The 16270-nt window shown below is 48.0% G+C and overlaps 1 protein-coding gene across 1 annotated transcript in view; it reads right to left on the minus strand.

Annotated features, from left to right (window-relative positions):
* Positions 1-1533: 1533 nt before the first annotated feature.
* The window catches only part of LOC131196344 (microtubule-actin cross-linking factor 1, isoforms 6/7-like), a 48986-nt gene continuing 34249 nt past the window's right edge, over positions 1534-16270 (minus strand). Inside the window, exons 29-32 of the mRNA XM_058179043.1 lie at positions 16021-16138; positions 15727-15905; positions 15502-15625; positions 1534-5465 (exon numbers count right to left, since the gene is read on the minus strand). Of these exons, the coding sequence (XP_058035026.1) occupies positions 5416-5465; positions 15502-15625; positions 15727-15905; positions 16021-16138 (471 nt within the window). The 3' untranslated portion in view covers positions 1534-5415. The remainder of the gene's footprint in view (positions 5466-15501; positions 15626-15726; positions 15906-16020; positions 16139-16270) is intronic.

A 16270-nucleotide genomic window follows, 5' to 3' on the forward strand; every position in this document is an offset into this window, starting at 1 on the left:
TCGGGAATGGGAGAGACCCCAGGGCCCCTGGTCTAGGATCCATATCGATTTTGCCGGCCCCTTCCACGGCCAAACCTTTCTGGTAATAGTCGATGCCTACTCCAAATGGCTGGAAATCATTCTCATGAGATCCATGACAGCCGATGCCGTGATTTCAGTCCTACGGCACCTATTCGTAACCCACGGGTTGCCCGACACGTTAGTCTCCGACAACGGCCCGCAATTCACGGCAACCCAGTTTGAGGGGTACTTGGCAGAGGAGGGCATCCGACATGTCCTCTCGGCGCCTTTCCACCCTGCGACGAACGGCCTTGCAGAACGTTCCGTTCGGAGCGCAAAAGAAGCATTGTCCAAAATCAGGCCAGGCGATTGGCAAACAAAAATCGATACATTCCTAGCAGTCCAGCACAGAACTCCCTGTGTAACAACTGGCCGCAGCCCGGCAGAGCTACTAATGGGACGGAAGCTTAGGTGCCCATTGGACCGTTTAAACCCAAACTACACACCAGACGGGTACAAAGGGGCACACGGTAAAACAAGAGAGATGGCAGTAGGCGATCTAGTGTGGGCACACAACTACAGCGAGGGCCCGACCTGGTTAGCAGGAAAAATCCTAGAGATAACAGGACCAAAATCATATCTAGTAGAGATAGAGGATGGTCGGGTATGGAGGCGCCACATAGACCAAATAAGGAAACGCATAACCGATAAAACAGAGTCAGATGAAACAGGCCCTGACTATCCAATGTTTGAATACACCACTAACTCAAACCCGGGGCAGCCGCGAGACTTATCTGGGTTCCAGGAGGTCCAGCGACGCCAACCGGTTCCTCCTGAAGACAGCAGGGACGACTCTGCAAATAATCCAGGGCCGGATGGCCTAGAGGAGGAGCTGAGAGGAACAAACAGTCCCTCCGGTCAGCTCGACTCACTCCCAGGGAATGAATTGCGCAGGTCCGAAAGAGTCAGGAGACGCCCAGTCTACTTGCATGATTACGTTGAGAAATAAGATGTAAATGTTATGTAGATATTGGTAAAGTGTCTTCTGGGAGGGAAGGAGTGTAATGTATCTTTAAAAGTTTTGGCGGGAAATTAGCACGTTGCTGATTGGTTGAAGCCCCCGGCTAAACTGTATATAAAGAGAGGTTTTTCCCAGCACTGGCTGCTGGGTTCACCATATAGTAAAGAGCTGTTGTCACTATCCTGGTCTCCTGCCTCGTTATTGCCCGAATCTAACAGAGGAGACAGGCGTGTTTGTCCCAGGAGACAGGACAAGAAACAACAGGTTTAAAGAGAAAGGAAGTAGATTCCAATTGTCACCAAGAATGCTTTAATCCTAAGGAATTTGCTGGAGGTGCTTAATGGAGAGGCGGATCTTCTGTTGGAGAGATAGTAGCAGCGAACTAAACTGGGCATGGTTTGGGTTAGATGACCTCCAAAGTCCTTTGAAACCCTTCCCTTTTCTTTCTTTTTTTTGGAATTTTTTTTATTTATTTTTAAACATAGAATAAAAAAAAAACCCTCATCAAATCACTTCCATTACAACGTGCTGCATGGGTGTTAACATATCTTCCTGTGCATTCATAAAATAATCATCTCTTTCATACATATATTCATAAAATAATATGAATATGTAATATGTATTTCATACATATATTCATAAAATAATCATCTCTTTCATACATATATCTTATACTCATTTTTAGAGTTATAGAATAAATCCCATATTTTATAATATTGCTTATCTTCTTGTTCTCTAATTTCAAATGTTAATTTACTGATCTCTGCACATAATTATTTCATCTTGCGAAGGTAACTTTTCATTTTTCCAATTTTTTGCAAATACAATCCTAGCTGCTGTAATAATATTCACAATCAAATATTTTATATCTCTAGTATATATCTCCGGTATAATTCCCAACAGAAATATTTCTGGCTTAAAGTCAATATGCTTTTTGATCATTTTTTCCAACCACGTGTGTATTTTAGTCCAATATCTTTTAGCTTCAATGCATGTCCACCACATGTGGTAATATGATCCAGGTATCTGATGACATTTTCAACATTTTTCAGATTTGTCCTTGGACATTCTAGCAATTCTTGTCGGGGGTAAATGCCATCTGTAAAATATCTTATACAAATTCTGTTTGAATGCTGTAAACATCGTCATTTTAAAATTATACATCCACAATTTCTGCCAATCATCTAGGTCTATCCCATGACCAAAATTCCTCCCCCAAGCAATCATTGTCTCTTTAACTTGTTCTTCCTCTAATTTCACCTCTAAAAAGTATCCATACAATTTCTTTATCAGGTTGTCATCTGAACCTGTTAAGATCTCATCAAAACTCGTTATTATAAAAGCCTTCTGTTTTAACATCATTGTCATATCTGGATTGTATTTGCAAGTATGCAAACCAGTTCATTGTTATACCCTCTGCCTCTAATTCTAATTTAGATTTTAACTCACCCTTTTCATTCAGTTCATTATACCTAACAATATGTTCCTTTTTAAATGTTATTGAGTGAGAGAATGCCTCAATAGGTGAAACCCACATTGGAATTTTTAAGAAGTGACTTTTCTTAATCTTTTCCCAATTTAACAACGTTTGTCTGACTATATGTCTTCTAAAATAGCCCTGTGATTTAGCTTGTTCATACCATAAAAAGGCATGCTATCCCAACAACAAATCATGGCCTTCCACAGTCAATATTCTATTATTTTTTAGGGTTATCCATTCTTTAATCCACATCAAATTCGCTGCTTGATAATATGGTTCCCAAAAACTGCCTCTAATTCTCTTGTGTTGTAATAGTTTTATTTTTATCCTTGCTTTTTTCCCTTGCCAGATATACTTCAGCATTGCTTTATTCAGCTCCTCAAAGTACCCTCTGGTCAATTTAATAGGTATAGTCTGAAACAAATACAGAATTGTAGGTAATATATTCATCTTCATTGGTGATATTCTTCCCAACAAAGACAATTGTAGATGTTCCCGCTTAGTCAAATCTGCCAGAATCTGCTGTTTGAGTTTACCATAGTTATTTTCTTTTAAAGTGCTACACCTTGGGGTAAGATATATCCCCCAAATATTTAACTTTATTTGCAATCTGCATCCCAGAATATTCTACCAACTCATTTTTTTGCTTTGTCAACATATTTTTTTGTCAAAATTTTCGTTTTGTCTCTATTAATTTTCAAGCCTGCCACTTTCCCATATTCATCAATTCTTTCTAACAAACAGGTTATGAATTCTAAAGGATCCTCAATAATAAAAACCAGATCGTCAGCAAAAGCTTGAAATTTATATTCTTCCTTTTGAATTTTCATGACTTTTATTCCCCCTTCCTCTCTAATATTGCTATTCAATACTTTCAAAATCAACACAAACAGCAGCGGTGACAGTGGGCAACCTTGTCTTGTACCTTTTTCAATTCGAATCGCATCCGTCAATTCACCGTTTATCATCTTGCCTAACTGTTTATAGTATATAGTTTCTATTGCTTTAATAAATCTTTCACCGAAACCCATTTGCTTCAATTGTAGGAAAATAAAATGCCAATTAACATTGTCAAATGCTTTTTGTGTGTCTAAAAAGATCAACACCATCTGTTTTTTGGGATGGGCCTCATAATATTCTAAGGTATCCAAGACTATTCTCATATTATTCCTAATTTGTCTTTTAGGCAGAAATCCATTTTGATCCAAATGTATAAATTCATTCAAATATCTTTTAAGACGTTCTGCAAGTATTAAAGCAAATATTTTATAGTCTGAGTTCAACAGGGATATAGGTCTGTAATTTTTAACTTGATTTAAGTCAGAGTCCTCTTTCAGAATCAGAGTAATATAAGCCTCTATCCAGGTCTCAGATATTTTCCCTTTCTGCATCACTTCATTCATAATCTCTAAAAATGGGAGACCCAGTTGTTCTTGAAAGGTCACGTAGTATTCAACTGGCAGTCCGTCTGGGCCCTTTTCTAATTCCAGGGCTGTTCAGGCAGGACAAGGGGCCAGGGCTCTGCTGGAGTGCTAGGCTCTTCTGCACTCCAACTTTGAGCCATAGGCGGCAGATCAAGATTTTACCCAAGATGTACCCATCTTGCCCCCTTCTGCTGCAATGATGTCAGTGGCAGAATCAGTTGGAGAGGGGAGCAGGGGGAGGGTGCTGAAAGAAGCCAGGGAGGCTGTGGCTAACTGCCCCGGCCAAGGGCCTGCTCCCATTCCTGGCACAGGGGACAGGGTGTGTCTGTGTGCGCGCTCTTGGCCAGCCTCCTAATCCCAATTAGGAGCCAAATTCTGGGGTCCAAGAGTCTCCAGGCCGAGGTGTGAGGCTTGTTGTGAGGCACTGTGAAGCCTGTCAGGCCATGCAGGGATTGCTCAGGCATCAGGGCGGAGGCCACTCTCTCCCCAGGCTTCGGAACTCTGCTTGCAGCAGCGGGCAGAGGCAACCTCGGGGACCCGTCACCCCACCTACCGTCTCACTGCCCAAGGTCCTCCACCTGTTGCAGGCACCCGCCCTCCTTACAGACACCTCTACTGCAGTCTTCGGCCCCAGGGATCTCTGGGGCTCTTCTTGGCTTGCGAAACCCCCACCCAAAGAGGCAGGGAGCTAGGCTCCAAGGGCAGGCTGAGACGAAAGCCATCTTTGAGCGTCTTCAGGGTTGCCACAGCAAAGCTGGATGGAGTTGTGGGAAAGGGAGGGGGGAGTAGAGATAGTTGGGGAAATATGTAGCCAAAATAACCAAGGACACTCATCAGCACCTGGAGGGGCCTGGATGGGAGGCATCTGGAATGGGAAGAGAGACTTGATTGGGGCATGTGATGGTTGTGTGTGATGGGGGAAAGAACTTTGGATTGTGAACTAGGTGGGGAAAACCCAGGGAACTTCAGAGTAGGGTTTTGTCATGTTCTACTCCCCCAACTCCGACGCACGAGTCAAGGAAGTCCATGGCAAACTTGGCAACGAAGCCTCTGCAGCTTGCCAAGTCCCTTCGAGGTTTATCAGGGCAGGCAGGAGTCCAAGTTGTGACTTCAGCGATAGGGTCCGGTATCAGCAAACTCGATGAGACTTTGCTTGACTCAAGGTTGGAATGCCAAAAGCAGGTCCTTTATATAGGCTGTGGGATATGGCTCCATGACTCAGCATTTATCCAGGCCTGCCCCACCCCTCCTTCTGCTGGCGTCGCCTCTCAGATCTCTGGAAGCGAGGGTCCTCCCACACTGAAGTGTCTTCAGCTGGATCTGCTGTCAGTAATTCCAGCATCTGGCTGGCTTCCTCTGACGGCTGAGCCAAAGGAACACACGCCGTATGAGTGAGGTTTATCGGGCTTGTTCGTTCACTCCTGGCATCCTCTCTGGACATGGGGCCAGGGCCGGGGGCTGGAGGCATGACAGGCCGTTCATCTTCATTATCAGACTCGGAGTCTGATAACAGGCCCAGTTGGAGACGAGAGGAGCCCGGCTGAGGATAGGAGGGAGGACAAGTCACAATAGGTTTTCACCAGCTGTGCCAATACGACATACCTAATAAATCTATACTTTGAGGAACCCTGCCTTGGAGTTTTGATTTCATATGGGATGTTACTTGGAACATTGACAGACCCGGCTGAAGACAGCCCTTGTAGTTCAACCCCCCCTTTCCCCCCTGGGTCTGGCAAGGAAAGCTCCAGGCCACTGCTACATAGCTGGCAGTTAGCCCAGAGCAGAGTCTCCCGAGATCTGCCTGCCCGAAGGACTGAGGCCAGACCACAGACGTGGTGCCTGCAAGCATGAAAGTCGGCAAATACCCTTGAGGATGGCTGCAGGAAGCCCAGAAGGGCAGCCTGGAATGGGGCTGGGCATGCAGAGGAGCTGAGGAAGAGGAATGGGGCCAGAGGAGACCCCTGCAGGCTCGGCTTCCTGAGTCGCTTCTCCCTCTTCTAGGGTGCCAGCCATCCCCCTCAATCCTGCACAGTTGGCACCCCTGGAAGAGAGTAGTCCACATCTAATGAGGCTGCCCTGGGCCAGGAGCAGCAACTCTCCACCCCATACCACCATGTTGATGGAGCTTGTGGGAGAAGCCTTGCCAAAGCCCAGAGGAGCAGCATGATGGAAGGACCAGCAGAGGGGGAGAAGGGACCAGCTGGGCCCCCAGAAGCCCAGAAGCCAGAGGAGGCAGAAGCTCTGTGGCAGCACCAGCTGAGTGCTCAACCCCACCCTACCCAGCAACAGGAACTGGACCAGGTCTTGGAGGCACGGAATGAACGGCTTTGTGCAGATGAGGGGAACCCAAATGTCTGATTGAAAATAAAATCTCCCTGCGAGGATATATCCAGATGATGCTCTTGGCCAATAAAATAGACCCCTCAAACCAATGGATGTTATCAGGCATCAACAGAGTCCCATTTAGGGTGCCCAGGAGAAGCTAGAGGCCTGATGGGGGCAAATTGATGGTACATGACAAAGTGCTGGCAGAGGTGCCAGGCCTTGCCAGAATTGGGAATGGGTTCCCTTTGTTCCAACTGCTGCCCTCTGAGATTCCCAGGGAAAAGAAGCAAGTTGTGGCATATATTACAAAGTCTGGGCAATGGCGAGCCAGCCCCTCCCTGAATCAGGCCCCCTTTGTTCCCAACAAGGTAAACAGAAATGGTGATGCAACACATGTAAACTGACATGAGAAGCTGAGGTTGAATTGCAAATATTTGCCATCTCCACCTAAGGGCATGATTGGGGGGGAGGGGAGTTTTTCCAATGAAGTGGCCCTCCACTGCCCTGGTCACGGTATAGCCAAATCTAGCCTCGGCTCTGAGATTTCCTGGTGGTATCCCGTCAAAGTGCTGCTTAATCTTTTGTGAATAGTTGCAGCAAGCTTCTCCAAGGCAACAGAGACTGACAAACTCATAGGAAACTTAGCTGAGGTTCTGCTGTCAAAAGCCCGGGCTTCAAACCTGTCAGACGTCATTCCTCCAGGCTCCTGACCTCCCTTTAGCAAGCAAACAAGGATGGGGAGTCTGCAACCCATAAGATCCTTTTCAAGCAAGACCCCTTTCTGCAAGACCTTCCCACCCAAGGCTGGCAAACTGAAATCCATTCCAATTTCTGCTTTGGGCTGTGGAACTTTTATTTTTAAAGTGGAAGTGAAGTTTCATGAAGTTCAACAAACCTATTTGAACCGCCTGTCAGCCTCCATTCCAATCCTCACATTCTTTTGTACACTTTATATTCAGTAGTTAAATTGCAATGGGGTTTTTATGTGTAATGTAAATAGCTCATGGATTCAGGTTAAGTAGAGAGGGCCCTTTAAGAGTGTCGTCTGACATGAGATCAAGGGGAGGGGAGATTGATGGTTTGAATTCTGCAGGAATGTTAGAGCGCGGGCTTTCAACGGACATTGCATTCCTGGGATGATTTACAGCCAGAGACCTGCGGAAGAAGATTACCACGGGGGGCCGAGAAGGAGCTGGCATTGGACCAGACTTGCCTGACCTCTTGGGGGAGGAGGGACTAACAATGGGATATGGAATGTTAGCCATATTTTGTCTCAGATCCAACTTTATACTGCTGCAATCCGGATGTATCTAGTAAAAGTACTTTTCTTTATTTACAAATGAAGTCAAGGTGTATTCCTTCCTAAATATAATCAGAGGCAGCCTGACATTAAGTTGGATCTCACAGCATGTCGACCAACCAGGATTTTAACCAAAATACCGAGGGGGCCAACAGAAAAACTTTGATGGGAAGCCAGCCAGCTGCTGAACCGGGGGGGGGGGGGGCGGAGGTTTTTCTTCTGTCAGTTTTAACCCTGAACTGGAGGATTGCAGAGCCCGGTGGATGGAGCAATTACAGCTGGAAGAAAAAATGTGGCAACCAGATTCTGAAGTGCTTCCTTCTGGAGTGACTAAAAGAAAAAAGGGGAGAGCTAGACTTTCAGATTGGAAAGAAGAGCAGGAAATCAGAGACAAGCTCCAGTTGGACGAGGCATTGCGTCTTTACCGTGAGGTGAAAGTAAGGCAAGCAGCGCGCCAAAGGTATGAATCCCCTATTCGGTCCTCCAGGGGGGAGGGAGAAGAGGATGAAGAAATTACCAGGGGAGCAACTGGGGGAGTTTCCCAATGCGTAGAAATTTTGGAACAACCAGAACCAGAAATCCCCTTCCCAGGGGCAGATGAGTCAGATGGAGGGCGTATGCCACCTGCTGGCCAAGTGAGGTTGCGCAGAGGAAGGAAAAAGCCTAAAATCCCCCCCATATCTGGGAAATTCGATGGAAATGCCAAGGAGTTAGGACTGTTCCTGGTGCTAGTGAATAACCATATGATGGATTGGGGGGAAGATTATTGGTCACAGGCAGCGCAGGTTAGAGCTTTGACCCAAAACCTTACTGGAACAGCAGCTGTGTGGTTTGTGTCGTTATATAGCGGGCACTCCCCCTTACTGCAAAACTACGAGCATTTTATGACTGCACTGAGGAGGAGGTTTGAGGACCCCCTGGCAGAGCAGAAGGCCAAAGGTCGGATGAAAACCATCAGACAAGGGAGGAGACCAGTGGCTGACTACAACCAGGAGTTCAGTGATCTGGTTCCCATGATGAGAGGATGGTCGGAGGTGACCCTTGTGGACATTTATAAAGATGGCCTGAATGGAGATCTGTATGAATTGTGCCGGGCACGGGCCTCTCCAACCACGTTGTACGGCTGGTACACCCTGGCAGCGGAGATGGAAATCGAGCTAGCAAAGGATCGTAGCCGAGCAGAGCGCGCTGGAAGGCCAAACCCTGCCCATTTTCCTAGAGGCTCTCCAAAGAACGCCCTTACGTCGGAGAGTGGGAGGCAACGCTTGACTGCGTGCTACAGATGTGGAAAAGAAGGCCACCAAGCAGCCGACTGTCGAGTGAAACTGGTGCCTAAGACGACCCCTAGTGGTGGAAAGGAACCGGTGAAACCAGCTGCTAAGGCGCGAAAGCCGGCAAAAGTGGGAGAAGGCATCGCCAAGAAGGCCACTCCCATCAGGGAGGAGCGTGGAACGCCGACCGAGTCCAATTACAGCGAAACCACGTCAGAATCTGATGAAAATCTTCTGGTGAGTTGGACACGGGGTCCTTTGAACATCCCGGTCAAACTGCATGTCCCTTCTTCGGGAAATAAGGGAGAAATGCTAGCGCTCCTAGACTCTGGGTGTACTAGGTGCATCATCAGCCCCGAGGTAGTAGAGAAAATGGAATTAAAACTGAGAACCCTAACTAGGCACATAGCCTTTGCCCAGTTGGATGGCTCTGTGGCAGGGGGAGGGCCCGGAGGGCCCGCCCATTTTGTAACAGAACCCATAGAAATGATGATGGGAGACCATCGTGAGGTCCTAAACTTCATAGTAGCCCCGGGAATGGACCAACCTCTGTTGCTAGGCTTGTCATGGCCGCGAAAGTGGAACCCCCATATTAACTGGAATACGGGAGTCTTACGTTTTCGCTCTAAGACACCAAGAGGGGAGAAAAGAGACACCAAGGAGGAATCTACCGTGGCCGTGCCCCGTGACGTGATGGGGGCAATGACGGAACGGATAGAAGGGGAGGAGAGGATACCTAAGGAATACTGGGACTTGCGAGAAGTCTTTAGCGAGAAAGCATCAGATGTCCTACCACCCCATAGGCCTACTGACTGCGCAATAGACATACTTCCAGGGGTAAAGCTTCCAAAACCAAAAGCTTATCCCATGACCGAAAAAGAATTGGGGGAGCTACGTAAATTTATAGACAAAAACTTAGAGCGGGGGTTTATCCAACTGGCTAGGCCTCGTGTAGCCGCACCAGTGATGTTCTGAGAAAAGAAAAATGGCTCCTTTCGTCTTATAGTTGACTATAGAAACCTAAACGCAATATGCACCGAAAACGTATACTCCATGCCGCTCATGAAAGACATGTTAGCACATCTAGCGAAAGGAAAGTTTTTCACCAAATTAGACCTACGAGAGGCTTACTACAGAGTTCGTATAAAGGAGGGGGATGAATGGAAAACCACTTTCAACTGCCCCCTAGGATGTTTTCAATTTCGAGTACTGCCATTTGGACTGCAGGGGGCGCCCGTTTTCATGCAGCTAATAAATGAAATATTCCATCAACACTTGTTTAAAGGGATTCTTGTTTACCTCAATGATATACTTATCTATACAGAAACAATGGAAGAGCATATAAAGCTGATAAGAGCGGTACTCAAAAAGTTGTTAGCCGCAGAACTTTATTGCAAGCTATCCAAATGTGATTTTTATCAAAAAAAAATAGACTATTTAGGGTACCGTATATCGGCAGATGGATTGGAATGGACCCTGAGAAAGTAAAAGCTGTCTTGGAATGCCACCCCCCCCCCGCACACGCAAACAGCTGCAAAGTTTCTTGGGATTTGCGAACTTTTATCGTCAATTCATCCCCTCCTATGCTCAAATTGCTTTGCCAATCACCAACCTCTTAAAAACTAAAGGAGATACAAGACCCAAACCATCATTACCTCTCAAATGGTCAGTGGAATGTCAAGCAGCATTTGAAAAGTTGAAACGACTGTTTGCTGCTGAACCTATTTTAAAACACCCCGACATGGATGTTCCTTTTGTTGTACAAGCAGGTGCTAGTGATGTAGCGGTCAGAGCCATTTTGCTCCAAAACAATGCTGATGGTAAACTACAACCTTGTGCTTTCACTTCTCGAAAATTGACTGAAACTGAAAGAAGGTGGGCTATTTGGGAGAAAGAAGCATTTGCAGTTCATTGGGCTCTTCGCACTTGGAGACAATTCTTAGAAGGTTCTAACCATCCTTTTGAAGTTTGGACTGATCACAAAAATCTGGAAGCGCTAAAAAATCCTAGAAAACTTTCGCCTAAACAAGCCCGCCTGGCTCAATATTTTAACCGTTTTAATTTCACCTTACATTACATTCCCGGAGGAAAGAACTTTCTGGCAGATGCTCTTTCACGTCTGCCCCAATACAATAGTACATGCTCTGAGGTGGTTCGCCCAATACTCCCCATTCAGCAAGTAGCAGCTCCGGCTATAACCCGAAGCCATACCAAAAATGAGACATCCCTACCAGATGAATTAGCTAAGTTATTTAAGGAAGCTTTGAACTCAGATGACTGGTTCTTGGCTCATTCGCACGAATGCATGCTCCGTGATGGGCTAGCTTGGATTGGAGCAAAACTATATGTTCCTCTATCACTCAGAGAAACCATCCTACAACGATGCCATGATGCTAAAATGGCAGGACATTTTGGATTTGTGAAAACCTTGCACCTTCTTAAAAGACAATTTTGGTGGCCAAGTTTAAAAAGGACATTCAATCATATATAGCAAGTTGCCCTGTTTGCGCATCATCTAAAAGGCCTCCAGAAAAACCTCCTGGATTACTTCAAACAGTAGCCCGGCCAGGAGCTCCATGGAAAAAAATATCCATGGATTTCATAGTAGAACTACCCGAAAGTGCAGGCAATACTGTAATCTGGGTAGTCACAGACCTGTTCTCCAAACAAGTCCATTTTATTCCATGTTCCAAAATACCTTCTTCAAAGACTCTGGCAAAGTTGTTTGTGCAACACATTTATAGACTCCACGGAGTTCCTGAACGCATCATCTCAGATCGAGGAGTTCACTTCTCAGTTTTGGAAAGTTTTTGCGACTGATTGGCTCCACCCAAGGATTAAGCTCTTCCCATCATCCCCAGACTAATGGAAGTTGTGAACGCTCAAACTCGGTACTAGAACAATATTTACATTGTTACATTAACTATCAACAAGACAATTGGGCGGACCTACTACCTTTTGCAGAAGTAGCCTACAATAACTCAATTCATAGTAGCACAGGATTTTCTCCCTTTAAAGTAGCTTCAGGCTAAGACTTTGTTCCCATCTCGGAACTTCCAAAGGAAAAGACCACGGTTTCATCGTTGTCAGAATGGATAGATCAAATACAAAGCACATGGAAAATGACTCGAAAGGCGATTGATGACGCCCACCGTGCACATAAAAAACAAGTGGATAAAAAAAGATCCCTAGAGAACAAGTACCAAGTTGGAGATAGAGTTTATCTCTCCACCAAATATTTACAAACCACTCAAAAATCTAAAAAACTGGGACTTAAGTATGTGGGACCTTTCCCCAGAGTGAAAATCATCAACCCCGTGACTGTAAAAGCTAGAATTACCAAAAACACTTAGAAAAATTCACCCCGTTTTCCATGTGAGCTTACTGAAACCAGAACACACATCTACTTTCCGTGCTAACCATACACCCCCTCCTATACCAATTCTCATAGAGGGCGAACAACATTTTGAAGTAAAAGAAATCTTAGATTCAAGAAAACATAGAAATAAACTTCAATATCTTATTGCTTGGAAGCACTTCCCTTTGTCCCAAGCTGAATGGGTGAACAAGGAAGATGTTCGTGCTTCAGAAAAGATAGCACAATTCTATAAAAAATATCCTGACAAACCCTAACTTTTCTCTTTTCTTTGCTAGGACTAACGTCCTTGTTGCAGGAGGGCTGAATGTCAGCCTCCACTCCAATCCTCACATTCTTTTGTACACTTTATATTCAGTATTTAAATTGCAATGGGGTTTTTATGTGTAATGTAAATAGCTCATGGATTCAGGTTAAGTAGAGAGGGCCCTTTAAGAGTGTCGTCTGACATGAGATCAAGGGGAGGGGAGACTGATGGTTTGAATTCTGCAGGAATGTTAGAGCGTGGGCTTTCAACGGACATTGCATTCCTGAGATGATTTACAGCCAGAGACCTGCGGAAGAAGATTACCACGGGGGGCCGAGAAGGAGCTGGCATTGGACCAGACCTGCCTGACCTCTTGGGGGAGGCGGGACTAACGATGGGATATGGAATGTTAGCCATATTTTGTCTCAGATCCAACTTTATACTGCTGCAGTCCGGATGTATCTAGTAAAAGTACTTTTCTTTATTTACAAATGAAGTCAAGGTGTATTCGTTCCTAAATATAATCAGAGGCAGCCTGACACTGCCTGCCTTGCCAAGAGGCCCAAATGCTGGGCTTGCAAATGCCTTTGTACACCCTGCCTGGAATCCATCTTTCAGCCCTTCCAACCTACTTGAGGTGGAGCTGCCGGCAGGTGCGGTGGAGGGATCTGAGCACCCTTGAGCACAAACTGGTTGGTAATTCAGCCAGCCATATGATGCAGTTACTAAACAGGCAAAGGCAATCCTAGACTCCGTTGCCTGCAGCATACTGCCAATCACAGGTAGCAACGGGCCCCCTCGAGTCCACCTGGTCAGACTCTGGCACCACACTCAAAAAGGGCAGTGACAAATCGATGCGGACTCCAAGGAGTGCTATCAGGAGAGTCATCGGGGAGCTGGACACCAGGATTTCCCTGCTGGAACTTCAGGGCTTTCCCATGTGCCAAGGCAGTGCCCACCTCAAAGGACACAAGGGCTAATGAGGTGCTTTTGTCTGCCCTGCCTATTGCCGAGGCAGCTGCCGTCCACACTCTCCAGGCCAAGCCAGCATTCCCCCATCTCGAGGGACAGTTCTGACTGGGGGGGGAGGGGCTTCACTGGTTTAACAGCCATCCTCCTGGCATTCCTCCCCAGCATTTTGGATTACACCCTGCAGGCTGGACCTCCTCTTGGCTCATCCCTAAGTTTCCATGGTCCTCAATGGCCAAGGAGGTCTGTGGATTTAGCCATCTCTCTGCCGCTCCCCTCACCCCCGTCCAGACCATTTATGAAGGGGCTGAAAGAGTTTTTCTCTCCAGGGCTCCAGAGCCCAGCAATGCTCTCCTGGATCCCCTCCCACTCCTCTGCCCGAGGTGACTCCTCCCAGTTTCCCAACCTGACTCCAGGGGATCATCCTGGCACTTGGCTGGCTTTGAGGGCTGCCTCCTTTGCCAGAAGCTCAAACCATCTCCCTTGGGAGTGATGCCGCCACTGGGTGGTTAAGGGAAGGCCTCACATGCAGTCTTCACTCCAATCACCCGCCCTGGTTTGGGCTTCCTGAGAAAGTCGGGGCTGAGGGCCAGTCGTCCCCCAAGGGCAGAAGCAAAGTGGATTGGATAAATAATAAATAAATAAAATAAATAAATAAATAAAGTGCCAGACCAGAAGCCCTTTTGGGAGCCTCTTCAGGATTGCCACAGCACGGCCAGTTGGAGCTGTGGGAACATGAGGGGGAGATAGAGATAACTGGGGAATATGTAGCCAAAATAACATCCTTTCCCGTGGGAGCCAAGGACACTCTACCAGGTGTTGGAGGGGCATGGACCAAAGCCAGCTGGAGCTGGGACTGTAACCTGATTGGGCCATGTGATGAACTTGTGACCTGGGGGCAAGAACGTGGGTTTTTAATTTGGGTGGGGAAAACTCCGGGTCCTTCAGAGTCGGGTTTTCACCAGCTGTGCTCTGCCAATATGACATTCCCAATAAAGTCATGTTCTGAGGAAACTCCAGGCCTCAGCGTTTTGATTGCTTTGGGTCTGTTACTTGGGACCCTAACACAAAGTTGCTTCTCTGCCAGATCCAGACTCTCCACCAGGGTCTCCTTCACTTCCCTCCACTCTTCCCCCCTCCCATTTCTCTGCCTGAGTTTCGCTTCTAGTGGCTTAAAGCCCGTTTGCTACACACTCCATCCCCTCACCCCATTGCCTGGAGGAATTCATTTGGGAGGGGGCTGTGCTTGGAAACCCTTGACACCCGGCCACAGAAGTCACCTGCCAGCCCAGGCCATGGCAGCCCCTGCCAACCTCAGCTCTTTCCCTCGTGGCTTCGTCAGGCTGCAGCCATCCCCTCATGGCCCCAGGAAGCCTAACCTGAGCAGCTTCTCTGAGGGCAGCCGGGAAGATGGCCAGCTGGCTGCCTCTGTTAACGTGCCACCTAGGTTCCCGGTACACGTATGCACACACACACCCTGTGCACAGGGTTGTAGGAAGCCTCGTGTTTATTGCTCCTGGTGCTATGTCTGGCCCCAGGATTCAACCTGGCTGCTGCCTGCAGAGGGACGCCACTCATTCCAAAATCTGTCCCCTGGGCAGCTGGCTGGTGGGAGCACCAAAAAGCGCAACCCCGAAGGTGGTCTTGCTCCAAGAAAACCTCAGCTACGTTGCCAGGGAGGGCTGCAGAGAGCAGGGACAGGGATGCTTGTGGGGAAAAGGTGGGGCAGCCTGCTTAGCCTCCCAGGGACCGGGGTGCCAATGGAGTGCTGCCCAGATCTCTCCACTGCTGCTCCCGGGGCCCGGAGAGGAAGGATGTGCTCCAGTGGTCAGGGTGCAGGGACATCACTTGAGGCAGCTTCTCTTCTGGGGTGACCTATGTAGAAGCAGAGGGAGCATCCCACAAAACAGGCCCAGCCCTTCATGGGGGCGACCATGGTTGAACAGCCCACCCAAGTAAGGCTGCCAAACCCGAGTGTCCTGGATGGTTGCAGCAATCCCCTGGATGCTTGGGTGCAAGGGCTGGCCTGTTTCTCAGCCAGGGTGCATGCAGCCCCTCTGGCCACAGAGTCCAGCCACACACTCTCACCTGAGGGCTCAGCATCAGGCCCAGCTGCTCCAGCAGCAAAGGCCAGCTCGGCCTCCCTGGTTGCCCCAGCAGGACTGCAAGAATGGAGGCACCGATCCCTTGAGCGTGCCTGGCGCAGTAAAGTCTGGAAGGAGAGGGAGGAGAGGCCGACTGCAGGATTGCCAGAGCTGCCTCGGGGGCCATATGGGATTCTGCCCACCTGCTCCCCCCCACAAACCAGCTCACCTTCCTCAGGACAGGGCTGCTGGGTGCAGAGGCACTGCTGTACAAGCTGAGACTGGAGGTGGAGCAGCTAGGGGAGATTATCTTGGAAGCAGGGGCAGATTGGCTGCCTGCCCCCTTCCGCCCCAGAAGTCCCGGGGAGAGGTATCTTTCATTGATCTTCAGGTTGGTCCTTCCCTTGACTGCAGGAGAGAAAATCACCAAGATGGGGAGGCTGGGGTAGGGGAGGGGGAGGCAATCGGACACTCATTCTGCTTGGCCTGCTTCTGAGGTTCTGGCACCTGCCCAGCCTCTCACCTCTGCAGGGGTCGTTCTTCACCAGGAACTCGTCCAGAGCCGTCCAGCCTCCCCCGACTCGCACCATCAGAGTACTTCGCAGAATCCGGACCATGCGCAGTTGCTGGCATTCCCCAAACTGGACAAGCAGTAGGAGAAGAGCATTTGACAGAGGCCATTCTTGGGGTCCCCATAAGGGGAGAAGCCTTCCCCTCAGTCCCTCTCTCCTCAGGGCAGAGGCAGAGCCCTCTGGCACGGCTGCGCAGTTCAT

This window comes from Ahaetulla prasina, chromosome 3, assembly GCF_028640845.1.
Source record: "Ahaetulla prasina isolate Xishuangbanna chromosome 3, ASM2864084v1, whole genome shotgun sequence".
NCBI classification, from domain to species: Eukaryota; Metazoa; Chordata; class Lepidosauria; order Squamata; family Colubridae; genus Ahaetulla; species Ahaetulla prasina.